Raw genomic sequence first — 13598 nt, forward strand, 5'->3', positions numbered from 1 at the left:
GGCAGGGCTCAGGGTAGGGGTGAGGTGCACAAAACTGGCAGTGTGAGTCACCAGGCGGCAGTAGTAAGTTAGGAACAGAGGAGGGTTTTTTGGGAAAAATAATGACTTAACTTTTAGACATGTTAAGTTTGGAGTGTCTTCAGCTCATCTAGTTCAATATGTTCAGTAGGTAACTGCAGAGTGCCTAGTTTTTCACAAGATTTAAAAGGGAAACAGAGGAGTGTATGTTTTATCTTCGAGGCATTAAGCAATCTTTGGAGTTGGTTGAGTGGGAGGGGAGTGTCACATGGTCAATCCATGTTTGAGGAAAAGGACTTTGGCATCAGTACCTAATGGACTGGAATGGGGAGAGGATGGGGAGTTGGGGTTGCTGTGGAGGAGTCTGGAGCAGGACAGTGGTGCCTTGGAAAGAAGTCGGCATGTCTGGAAGAAGGTTGTAGGAAAAGGGGGTTCCGCTTCTGACTCCTCCAGTTTGGTATGTCTCTAGGCTGCCATGTTTGTTTGTTCAATAGGCAGTCCTTCCTTCTGAGGCCTTAAGGCTCCTGCCTCCTTCAGCTGATGATTCCGTCAGTCAGTCCTGTCTGTTGTCTGTACCTAAGTGTTTACACGTGCTCCCTCCCCTTAGAACGGGAGATCCTTGAGAGCAGGAGCTGTCTTTTGCCTTCCTTTGTTTTCCTGATGCTTAGCACAAGGCCAGAGAGCTTCACCTCAATCCTCGCAAAAATTATAATAAAATATTATTTTTTAAAAGACTGTGAATGTCTAGAAAATGGAGAAGTCACCACAAAGATACACCTCTCCTTCCCTTCATTACAGAAGTGGGGGACTACATGTTTGGAACACTGCAAGATTCAGTTGATGTATTAGTTAGTTTTGCTATTTTTGTTCATCTTTGATTTTTCTTCTTTGTTTAAAAAAAAAAGATGGTTCTCTGGGCATGAGAAGGAAGAGAGATATTTGGAAATGAAGGCAAAGTAAAACTCAAAGAATATCAATAAAAATGTTTAAATAAAAAAGAACAAGTCATGAACTACATGAAAGCAGGCTCCAAATAGCTAATAAGATAAATAGAAATTAAAAACTGAACTTTACCTCCCACAATGCAAAGTAACAAAAATTGCAAAAGAGAGATTATTGTTCTGTAGAGGAAAACAAGCTGATGTGCTTCCGGGAAGTGGTTCAACCATTTAGGATTTCAGAACTTGGAATTGTACCCCCCCAAAAGTAACTAAAATATTTACATCCTTTAACCTAAGAACCCCACTATTAGGGATGTTTCCCAAGAAGATCAAAATGAGAGAACCAAAGGTGCAGTCTATAGTAATATTCCTACTAGCCCACTCTGAGTGTAGCCTCCAACTGGAAACTAAGTGGCTGAAAAACTAGAGTATACGAATGGACCAGAGTCACAGTCATCAATGATGACACACTCTCGGAAAGCTCATCATGTCCCAATAATTTTACCCATATGTAGATGACTAACATATATATAAAGAGATTGATAGATGAGAGAAAGACAGGAAGGAAGAGACAAAGATGGAAAGAGGAAGACACAGTGATGAGAGAGAGAGATTTAGGGCACCAGACTTTCACTTGAGCTTCAAGTCCCACTTCACCAATGCCATCAATAAACATGTTATGAAGCACTTATGATGTGCCAGGCACTAAAGTTTGCAGACTTAATTTTCTTCCCTTTATTGTAAATCTGGGCTATATTTGTTCCTTTCTGGTCCTTCAGCTTCTTTCTCATTCTTTCAAAAATTAAAGTGGCCTAGCCATCACATTTGAGAGTTTTTCCTGCCCTTGGGTGTGGTTTGTCTGACCTGAATGACTTCAGTGTTCTCTTACTCCCTTTCTACTTGTCTTGGGGTTTACCTGTTAACTCTTTTCTCAATTATTAATTGCTAATTTTAGAAAGATTTAAAATCTAAAGCAGCTTAATACATTAATCTTGATTTTGTGCATAATTATTCTTTCAATTTTTTTTCAACCAAGTTCTTTGATCTAAATGATGAAGAATCTCTGAGTTCTGAAGAAGTAATTGGCAACGTTGATGAAATACTGGAGAAGATTGAGTCTGATGTTTGCAAAGAGCTGGAGATCTCTCTCGTTGTGAGTTACTGTCCTTAAAACCTGTACAGGCTGTCATTATGTGTCATGTATACTGCTGAAAGGAATCAAAGTGACTTGTAATTAAAAAAATAATTGTATCTGATAAGTATGATCATGGAAGGGTTTCTTCAAAGTCTGTTACAAATTTTAATTTCAAAGCCGAAATTTGAGGTTTCTTTTAAATAGAAGAAAACCAATGCTAATCTTTTAAATGAGTGATTTTTCTATACTAATGAATGACTGAGGCTGCCAGCCTTTTGGTCTGAAGGAACACTGTGTGGATGAATGAAAGCTGGACGTGAAATGCCATCTGGGAGAGAGCTACAATGGACCTGACAAGGTTCATCAGTATCATTTCCCCTCAGGGTCTCCTTTAGGAGCTGGGAAGTACCTCAGAGCTCATCTCATCCAGCTCCTTCCTTTTAAGGTCTCACAGGGAGAGAGCTCCCAGAGGTGGCCTTTGGTCTCAGTTGCTGTGACTCCAGAGCCAAGTGGTCACTGTACTCTGCTGCCGCCACCCTTGCCCTTCCCATGTTAAAATGAAGTGTCGCTTCTTCAGGTTTCTCATGAGGCTCTTTCTATTATCTCATCCTCAGAGTTGGAATGATTTTCAGGGATCTGGAGATGGTTTTCCAGAGTCTTGGGTGACAGTCATCAGTAGTTGTGCTGTTCTTAGTTGTTTGCAATCCTAGTGGCTTTTTTCTACTCTTGGAATTTGTACCTTTAAGTACCTGTAGCATTTGTAAGTAGTCCTTATAGCTGTTGTGCAGATCACCTATTTAGGACACTGTTCTCATAAAAGAAGCTGCCCCACCTTAGATCACGTTGCCTGACATGATGTTTTCTGAGAACCAGTTAATGACATCAGGTAAAGATGTACTTTTCCTCTCATTTGACACACATTCCTGATCGGTCCTGGAGGGGTTTGTGAATAGAATGACCAATGCAGTGCACTTCAGGCAGTATTCATTATTAAGGGCCTACTGTGTGCAACCAGTGTGCTAGTCTGTAGGGATATATAGAGGAAACTTGAATAGGCCCTTTCCTAGAGGAGCTTACGCTGTATTGTACCTATTCAAGTTAGTCTGAGCCCTCAGATTGTTTTTGACATCTTAATGGGCATTTTCATCAGTTCATTTTCTTAACGTTTACTTCTTCCGTGTCTTAGCCCTAGCTCATTAAATGATGAAAGTGACATTAATATATAAGATTTAAAGGAAACTTTTTTAGATTAAAAGTTAGTCTTCGATCTTATCTGGAAATAAATGGGCATTTGCTTAAAACATTTTTCTGAAGGGAAATAAGAAACTTGCTTTTTCTTAGTGATAGTTTGGTGTAGAGTTGATAGGGCATAGAACATGGAGTCAGCAGACCTGGATTCAGATCCTTCCTCAAACACTTTCTGGCTTTGTGATCTTTGGGGAGTTGCTTCCCCTCTCTGGGCCTCAGCCTCCTCCTCTGTAAAATGTGCGTGTGCGCGTGCGTGCATGTGTGTGTGTGTGTGTGTGTGTGTGTGTGTGTGTGTGTGTGTGGGGGTCAGCTCGATGACCTCTGAGGTGCCTTCCCTCCACTGTACAGCTGTGAGCCTGTAGTGTTACCGCTGAACTCTTCTGTTTGCACTCTAGACTTTAGGTGTTTTTGTGTGCCACTGTGTGTGTTTTCATTTAGGAACAGGGCGACACAGACAAAGAGATCATCCTGAACACCTATAACGAAGTCCTGCAAAAGATTCGTTCAGAGGAGAGGCTCATCACAATAGTACAAGCGAAGTACAAGGCCAGTATCGAGGTTCGTTTGCTTATGCTTAAGTATTTGGGCGATAGTGTCCAGGATTTTAACTTTGTCAAATATCCTTTTGTTTAAAAAACCCATTTTATTATTATTATTTCTCTTTTTTAAATCAAGTATTCCTTGTGTTCTATAGAAATGACCCTCTGTAGTTGAAATTATACATATGCTTATTAAAAAAGATACTAAATTAATTAAGCTAAAATATTTAGGTTTCCTTAATTCATTTTAAATTTAATAATGACTAATTGAGAAACTAGTAGAATTGGGTACCACCATTGGTAACTCATAAACCTAGGATTTAAGGAACTTTGTTTAAAAGAAACCTTTACCAAACCAGGTTGAAAAAGAACGACAACGAAAGTCTATCCTTTAATAGGTTATATAATACTATAGAAGAACAATTTTACAAACCTTTGTGGTATCCATGATTTGAGAGATTTCTCATTTATACACTGTGTTTTGCACATGTATGATGGTGATGGTGGCTATTTTAAAATTTTAATTTACTTGATCTTTGGTTCTAATAAAATCTAGTGGTTGTTTTTTCACAAAGGTAGCTTCTATAGGTAGCTTTCAAAAACTAAATGTAGGTTAATACCCAATACTGCTCTTAACCTGTAGACATGCAAGTATGGTTGATGAACTGAATTAATCAGTGATTTTGTAACTATTTTTTTATTCATAGTTTAAGAAGCAGATTATGGAATGGTTAAATAAAAGCCCCAATGTGGACCATTTGCTTTCTATTAAGAAGACTCTCAAAGGCTTAAAAGCACAACTGAGATGGAAACTAGTTGAAAAGAACAACTTGGAAGAGGTATGGATATACCCTTGCTTGTGCTGGGGATTTGCTGTTACTCAGCAAGTGTTCTCATGGCATTTGTAGGCAAATTGGCTTCCATTAGGGTAGCTTGTTTTTTCAAGGAATCTGAGGATGAATATTTAATGATGCAGATAAAAGTCACCACTGAAAATGGTTGTTACTTCAAATTTTCATTTATTTGGTTTACAAAAAGGTAGGGTTAAAAGTGGAGTATTTAAAAGTTTAGTCTTTGGGTTTTCATATTCCAAACACCTTTTTTTACAGTTTTCCCAGAATGTCTTTATAAATTAAAAAATTTGGGAAAAGTTTTCTTATGGCTTATGCTTTAAAAGTTATTTTAATTTCTCTTAAATAGGTTTGATCACAAATAATATTTTATCATGTTTCCAAAAGCCCAAATAGGTCTGAAAAACATCATTTTTCTTCCCAAAGCCTAGAGTAAGGGAAAAGGTATTTTTTATGTTAATGAACTGTCTCCCTTATCATAAATCTGATGTTGAAAAGTCTTTACTTAAAACTTTGATATCATCATTTGATACTATTTTTTATTTGTGGGGCAGTGTGTGTGTGTGTGTGTGTGTGTGTGTGTGTGTGTGTGTGTGTGTGTGTGTGTGTATTAAGTGACTTGCCCAGGATCACACAGCTAGTAAGTGTCAAGTGTCTGAGGTCGGATTTGAACTCAGGTCCTCCTGAATCCAGGGCTGGTGCTTTATCTACTGCGCCACCTAGCTGCTCCCTATCATTTGATACTCAATTTTCAAGTCTTGGTTCTACAAGTTCCTCTTCTCCCACTTCCTTTTGTGTGCTACTCTTGGGTTAGTTTACTTTGTTTGTGGAAATGGAAAGGCTTAAACCAGGACTTTATTTTTTTTATTGTAATTGCTATTTTGAAAGGTGAGTTGCATTTGACCCCTAGAATAGACTGAAGCTATGGAGAGGGCCAGGGGGTTCAGAGAAGCATTTCTCCAGGGCCTACTCTCTTCTAGGTGCTTACAAACATGGTCTCAGTTGATCCTTACAAGCTCCCTCAGTTCAGGCTACTGAAGCAGATGGGAAGGATAAGTGGTGGTGACACAATCAGTGTCTAAGGCTGGGTTTGAACTCGCATCTTCCTAATGCTTGCGCCTGATCTTTGTGCATTGTGGTGTTGCTTCTGCCTGTAAGCATGGAACCTTTCTTACCATCTTTCTGATGGCAGGCTGGGAGCATTCTCGTTTCCTCAGTAACTCCTGTGGATTCATAGAGCTTGAAGCAGCCCAATTGGTGTTCCTGGTATAGACCTCTCCTTTGATGTAGGATGTTTCTCCTTCTGCCCCTCTATCCTTCTGAAGGTTTCTGCAGCTGCTTAGGACACTCAGAACTCTAGGGAAGATTCAAGCATTCATCTGCCTACATTTAGTTTGGGCCTCCCAGTTCTTTCCTAGGCTGAGCCTTCCTATAGGGAAAAGGGCTTATTTAATACATTGAACTCTGGGGAGAGACTAATCGTGGCTTTGTGAATATATAATAAATATATTTAAATGCCTGTGCGAATCAGAGGGAAAACAGGTGCTTAGCATTGCACTGTTACTTTAAAAGCTAAGTTATTAATAGTTAATTGAACAGTACATACTTGTGAGAGCATTCTTTTGTGTTTTTTTGTTTTTGTTTTGCAGGGCAATGAGGGTTAAATTACTTGCCCAGGCTCTCACAGCTAGTGTCAACTGTCTGAGGCTGGATTTGAACTCGGGTCATCCTGAATCCAAGGTCAGTGCTTTATCCACTGCACCGCCTAGCTGCCCCCAAAAGCATTCTTTTGAAGACTTGGTTATAAATTATACCAGGCCTAAAACATCAGGTTGAGAAGTTTCCTGCGCAAGTTCAGGGGTAATATCCATTTGGAAGTTTTGTCATCTTCAGGGAAAATAGTTTGGTTCTTCTTTGTTAAAAATAGTAAACAAGGGGGCAGCTAGGTGGCGCAGTGGATAGAGCACCGGCCTTGGATTCAGGAGGACCTGAGTTCAAATCCAGCCTCAGACATTTGACACATGCTAGCTGTGTGACCCTGGGCAAGTCACTTAACCCTCACTGCCTCATCCAAAAAAAAAATAGTAAACAAAACAATGAAGTTACCAGGGTAGAATAGAATTTCAGAGTCCTTTAAAGAGTAATAATAATACCTTGTCCTTACTGAAGGAGATAACTTAGCCGGGCTCTGGGGCAAGGTTTCTGGTAGCCTTGTCTGTATGTAATGGGTGAGAGGAGAATAAGTGATCAGTAAATTATCTGTTGATTTTTACCATCAGGCTTTTTAATACTTTTTTATGGCAATTTATTTTATCTTCACATTTTTTAAAAAGGAGAATATGTTTACATTTCATTTGAGATTTTTTTCTTGCAGTTAGTGATTCTTTTGTTGTTGTTGCTGTTGTGGTTCAGTCATTTAGTCATGCCTGACTCTTGGTGACCCCATTTGGGGTTTTCGTGGCAAAGATATGAATGGCTTGCCATTTCCTTCTCCAGCTCATTTGACACATTATGAAGCTGAGGCAAATGGGCTCAAGTAACTTAGCCAGGCTCACACAGCTAGTGATGGAGGCTGGATCCGAGCTCAAGAAGAGAAGTCCATGCACTGTGGCCTAGCTTCTTAAACTGTGGGGACCCCATACAGCTGAATGTGGGGGTCCTGAAAAATCTGCCAACAGTAAAAATTCATGTCTACACATAAGGTCCGGTAAACATTTCCTGAGTGAAAAGGGTGGTGAGTGGAAAAGGCTTAGGAAACCTTGCTCTATGGCACCACCCAGAAGCCCTACATTATTCCTACCTGCGCTCATTTTTCTATGTTCTGAATTCCTGCTGTACTCAGAGTCAGTAACTGCTGTTTACTGTGTCTTAATTATGTTCCCCTACCTGCATCAGGATGGAGCTATTCTTTCAACAGCTATTTCGCAAAGCAGTGGGTGTGATGTGGTCTCAAACTTAAAGGAACTTACCATCTAGTTGGGGAAATAAAATCTAGACTTAGGTTTCTTTGTTCTGTGAGTGAGTGTTTCCTAAGTCCCAGTGAATGACATGGACAGTACAGATGCTTCCTGGAAGAACTGGAACTTGAGATTGGCATGAGAAGTTGGGTGGGATTTGGATAATCACAGAGGAGGGGGCAGGCCTTCCAGAAAGGGGTCCATGGCAAAGACAGGTAGGATGAGGATGGGGTCTTCCTGCATGGGAAGCAATGGAAGGTACGATTGAAAAATGGCTTGGAAGTATGTTGTGTAGGTTCTCGAATGTAGGGTGAGAGAAGTCATTTAGGATTTATATTTCTGAGTTTCTAAACTTTTTCTGTGTTGTCTGCTGGCCTTTGTGTTGTCTGTGGCTTCCACCCCCCCCATTCCCATTTAATCTTTCATGCTGAGCCATGATATAGCAAAACTGAACTGGGAAAAGTTGAGGCATGGAAGGGATAACTGTATACTTGCTTCTCAAGGGACTACTGGGGAGGACAAGCTGAATCATTGAGGAAACTTGGTGACCGATGAGATAATCTCTTATAATGCCACAGTGCTGAGCACCTGTTCTTTTGGATGAGTTTTGAAGTTAGTCAGACGTAAGAACACAACTGGAAAGTGAACAGTTTTGGGGTCCCAGTTCTCACTCATATTTGATGATAGCAATTGATTTTATTTCTGCTGAGGAAAAGCTGTAGTAAATCTTAATCCTCAAAAAGAAAAATCCTAATTATTGAAGTTCACTTATACATGGCTTCTGCCTCCTAGACCACTACTCCTTTCTTAGAGAAAGTCTTTCTGGAAAGTTCATTAAAATGGACTGAATGATAATATGCTTGTTTTGTGATAGCATCCCGGAAAATGGTCTCAGTTTCCCCTAAGAAACATGTAGAATAGGGGCAGCTAGATGGCGCAGTGGATAAAGCACTGGCCCTGGATTCAGGAGTACCTGAGTTCAGGTCTGGCTTCAGACACTTGACACTTACTACCTGTGTGACCCTGGACAAGTCACTTAACTCCAGTTGCCTCCCCAAAGGGGAAAAAAAGAAACATGTAGAATAGCTTTGATTGTTTTTCTGATTACAGGCTGATGACTATGATGAATCTGAAATTGAAAAAATAAAAGAAGAAATAAGTCAGTTGCGTCATCTCGTCTTTGAGAAAATTTACCATGAGCAGGAGGAATATGTAAGTTCTAGGCTAGGCCTGTATTGAGAGATTGGCTTCTTAAGAGCTGGTTCCCAGGCTGCTAGGCAGTGCCTGGCTCTGTGTGTGTGCTGTGTCACAGAGAGGCCCAGAGTCCTGGGTCCCAGCCCTCAACCACCCCCTGGCACCTAGGACGTCTTTCCTATCAGAAATGGGAGTGGTCAAACCTTTTCTTGTGTCCATTAGATGCTGGGAAGACAAAAGGAGGTCTAAGGAAAAGCAGCATGTGGCCTCACATCATGTATAATTGTTAGATTTACTTGTGTCACTTAGGAATCTGTTCTTAACTCAGTTAACAGTATAGGCTCTCCTTCCAACAGACAGCCAAGGACTGGACAAGGATTCAGAAAATTTGTTCATGAGTGCAATTCTTTGGGCAGAAATCCTTCAATTTACACATTGACTTTAGTACCTTTCTCACAATTACATGTAGGTTGTGATGTTTTTGTCACATGGAGCAAGCTATGCTAATTATCTTAAAACTCTTATCAATCCAGTAGAAATATTGAAGTTCTTATTTCTGTTTTGGGTTGTGGATTGGAGCCTTTAGTAACTGGGCTTTCCCTGCATAACTACATAAAGATTTCCCCAAGAAAGCAAAAGTAGTTCTTTTCACTTGTAAAGATTGGGTCTGGACAGGGAAGGGACATTCATTTTTAGTTCCTGTTCTAATATTTCTTTAAGTAAAAGTCTGAAATTAGTTATTGAAAATCTTTAATGGCTATGTATACGATTAAAATAAAGCTTTCAAACTTTTGAATTGAAGACAGACAGTAAAATAGATGTTTCTGAAGAAAAATATTGACTAAACAAAGAATATATTTTCTTCAGTAATGCCTAGTTGTTTTCATTTTAGGAGAAGCTAACTAGTTTGGTGCAGAAGTGGTTCCCTGAGCTACCTCTTCTTCACCCAGAAGCAGGAATACTTAAATACATGGTAAGTTTTGGTGACAGTGAAATCTGAAGGAAATGTCCAGAAAAATGAAGATTTTTGGTATCTTCAATTTTCACTGCAAAGAAGAGTTTCACTCAGCAGTTGTTGGGTTCCCATATTCAGAGTTCTTAAATAAAGTAATAACGTGACGGCTGTTCCCTGTCTGACTCCCAAGGCCTGGTGCCCGAGGGGTGCTTGTCAGCATTGGCCTTTGTGGGTGGCCCTGCCACCAGGCTCATTAGAAAGGAGCACCACCAGCTGAGGTACTTCCCAACAGGGCATCGGGGGAGCAGGGAGGCGGGGCAGACCTGAGTTCAGGAGAGGGGCGAAGGATGATGCCGTGAACAGATCCCCAGCAAAAGCACTTTTTCCTCAGCTTTCTTTGATGTAGCCAGCTCGTTAGGTAGCTTTTGCGTCTTTGAGGGAGTTAGAGGTTGGCAGGTGAATCTTGCTCCTGACCGAGGGAGTGATAGGCACCAGGACCCCCATATGGCGGGTGCCATTGCACCCGGGGCTTTTCAGCTTGGTCTCACTCATCCATTTGGTGTATCTGGATCTTGAAGCAGTGTGTATGTGTGTTTAATAAGTCACTTTACACCACAGAAAACATTTAGTCAATCCAAAAAAGATTCTCGTCTCAGGTCTCTGAAAGGGAGGCCCCCATGGGAGCCCTGTCCCAAAGGGTGTGAGGCTTCCCACAGCTCCTGGATGACCACTTGTCACTGGATAGATGTTTAATTTTAGTCATTTGTCCAACAAGTGCTTGCCCAGCACCTGCTGTGTACGGGGGCTATGTTTGACATAGGGGATGGGGAGAGCCATCCCTTTGATAAAGGAACTCGGCAGTTTATGGAGAAGAAAGCAGAATGTACTTAGAGAAGCCAATAACGTGTGTGGACAGGCAGATATATAGTACACTTGCAGTTCAGGCTAGGCCTCCTGTAGGAAGCAGCATTTGAGCCGAGCTTTGAAGAAAGATTACGATTCTTCAAGATGCAAAAATACAGAGGAAGAGCATTCCAGACATGGGAGACATGAAGATGCAGTGGCTTGTTGGAGAACAGCCAAGTTAGTTTGTCTGGACTGAGGAATGCAGGAAGGGGGGTGAGTAGTACCAGATTATAAAGGACTTTAAATGCCAGTTTGTAGCTAATTCTAGAAACAATGGGCTGTCACTGACATGTCTGAAGTAGAGGAGGAACATGGCCAGGCCTGGTCAGCTTTAGGAAAGGCTCTTTGCCAGCTCCAGGGAGAAGGGAGTGGAGGTACAAGCCTGACAACTGAGCCAGAACCTCTTGATTCAGGGGGTTCTGGGGCATGAGGCCAACAGCTTTGGAGAACATGGTCTTACCAGCCCCTGCAGCAGGGGTCATTTCTACACCAACCAATAATCCAGGACAAAATAACCTTCGAATGTTAAAGGGCAGGAAAGCTTTATTTTGCCTAGTGCTTTGTATAAGTATCTTTGGTTAATGATAAAAAAAACCACATGTGTTACTCAGAACTCTGGAGGAATTTTCACTGTTAGCCTGGAACGGGACCTTTTGGATGCTGAGCCCATGAAGGAGCTTAGCAGCAAGCGTCCTCTGGTGTGTTCTGAAGTGGACGGGCAGAAGGTTCTTCTGAAGGTCAGTCTTGGTTCTTGTGGCTAATGGAGGCTTCTGGAATCAAATTGGGGTGGGGGTGGGGACCCTTTTAAGCAACCTCAAAGTAAGGGAGATTTTCCTTGGAAGAATATGTTTATGATTAGAATTATCTATCCTTTTCTCCTATGTTCTCTTAAGGGACGGATTTTTTTCCTTAGCCAAGAGATTTTGTGTGTGTGTGTGTGTGTGTGTGTGTGTGTGTATATTGTATACTCCTGGTGACTTCTGTGAATCAGAGTCCCTGCTTTTCTTACGGTTAGGCTTAACTAAGATTATTACTTACTATATTTTGCTGTTAGACTTTCCTTGCTCCTCCTGAAAGTACCTCATATAGGAACCTGTTAACCTGATAATCAGATAAAACCAAGCATTTTAAAGAAATTGCAATGAAATATTTATACATTTGAAAATAAGGTGTTTTGCAGTGTCACTTCCTTAACTCAAATAGAAGCACTGCTGTCTTTAGTACATTTCATATTGCCATTTTAGTGCGATAATAGTCATTTAATGTTTTACATGTCAGCAACAAGCATTTATTAAGTGACTGCTCTGTGCCATGTCATCTTATTTGATTCTCACAGCAATCAGGTGAGGTCGGTAATTCTAGTTTCTTTTTTGTTTTTAAATAAGTTATTGATGTCCTTTGTTTTTTTTCTTCCACCTCCTAGACAGCCATCTCATATAATAAATAGTATTTTTTTTAAAGAGAAAAAAGGAAGAAAATTTGAAAATATGTGCAGAGTGCCTCTTCCCCCTCTGCCCAGGGTGGGGTGGGAGTGTCATCTTAAACTTCTTGTTTTGAACTGTGTGTGTTCTGGACAAGTTTGCCAACTTTCACACTTGACTTTTTTCTTGTTCTTTCCATTTGCATTGTTGTGGTCATTTGTATCTGGTTTTCTTGGCTCTGCCGAATTCACCTTGCATCAGTTCATATAGACCGTTCCATGTTTCTCTGTCTTTATCATGCATGTTATTTCTTACAGCTCAGTCACATTCCATTATGCTCATCGACCACAGTGTGTTTAGCCATTGCCCATTTGATGGGCATCTGCTTGGTTTCCAATTGTTTGCTCTCATAAAAAGTGTTAAAATAAAGATTTAGTTCTGTGTGGGGACTTTCATCTTCTTTTTTTTTTTTTTGATCATTGGTCTCCTTGGGGAATAAGCCTAGTAATGGAATCTTTGGGTTGTAGGGCATTGACATTTTAATAACTTTGTATAATTCCAAATTGCTTTCCAGAATGGTTGTACCCCTTCACAGCTCTGGGCTGCCTCACCTGTCTTTGCACAACACACAACATTGGCTGTTCCCATCTTTTGGCATCTTGAATAATTTTCAGGGTGTCAGGTGAAGCCTCAGGGTCCTTTTGATTTGCATTTCCCTTATTAGTGATTTGGAGCATTCTTTTAGTTGTTAATAGTTTAAAATTCTTTTGAGAATTGTTTGTTCATATCCTCTTGACTGCTTACCTAGTGGAGAATGAATGACTTTTTGTTTTAGATATTTTTGTTAATCATTTATATGTCTTGGATACCAAACCTGTATCAGAAAATTTTGATAAAAAGTTGCTTTTTTAAAAAATTGTGAATAATATTCTCCAGGTTTTATAGCTAAGGAGACTGAAGCCTATGGCAGCGAAATGACTTGACCAAGGTTCCTTCTCCTCTTGTTCCAAACCGTTAGCTCTTGTTAGTAGTAAGTAACAGAGGAGTGTGGATGGTGGTCTTCTGTCACCCAGGTCAGCTGTCTCCCCACTGTGCCACAGTAGCCTTGTCTCTTGGCTCTAGGGCTATTCGGTTGATACGGACACAGAGGCCACAGTGATCCAGAGAGCGGCCCAGTACCACAAGGCTTGGAGAGAGTCTAAGGAAGAGTCGGGATTGTTACCCTTGATGTTCCTCTTTCTGTGTAAGGTAAATTACAGGTTTTCAAGTTTAGTTTGTGAATGTTTTTACTTTTTGAAACCTAGGAAAGATTTTCTTTAGTATAAATGGACTATTTCAGATTTCATTGGCAATAGTTATTCCTGTTAACATGCTAGAAAGTCAATTACTTACTTTAACGTTTTGTCAGCTTCATTGTCACTCTTGAGTCATGT

The 13598-nt window shown here is 40.5% G+C and overlaps 1 protein-coding gene across 1 annotated transcript in view; it reads left to right on the forward strand.

Moving 5' to 3' along the window:
• STK31 (serine/threonine kinase 31) overlaps window positions 1-13598 on the forward strand; it is a 67093-nt gene that overhangs the window by 37339 nt on the left and 16156 nt on the right. The window contains exons 13-19 of the mRNA XM_043964918.1: window positions 1996-2112; window positions 3781-3900; window positions 4589-4720; window positions 8800-8901; window positions 9776-9856; window positions 11356-11481; window positions 13288-13413. Coding sequence (XP_043820853.1) covers window positions 1996-2112; window positions 3781-3900; window positions 4589-4720; window positions 8800-8901; window positions 9776-9856; window positions 11356-11481; window positions 13288-13413 — 804 coding nt within the window. The remainder of the gene's footprint in view (window positions 1-1995; window positions 2113-3780; window positions 3901-4588; window positions 4721-8799; window positions 8902-9775; window positions 9857-11355; window positions 11482-13287; window positions 13414-13598) is intronic.

This window comes from Dromiciops gliroides, chromosome 5, assembly GCF_019393635.1.
Source record: "Dromiciops gliroides isolate mDroGli1 chromosome 5, mDroGli1.pri, whole genome shotgun sequence".
In the NCBI taxonomy this organism is placed as follows: Eukaryota; Metazoa; Chordata; class Mammalia; order Microbiotheria; family Microbiotheriidae; genus Dromiciops; species Dromiciops gliroides.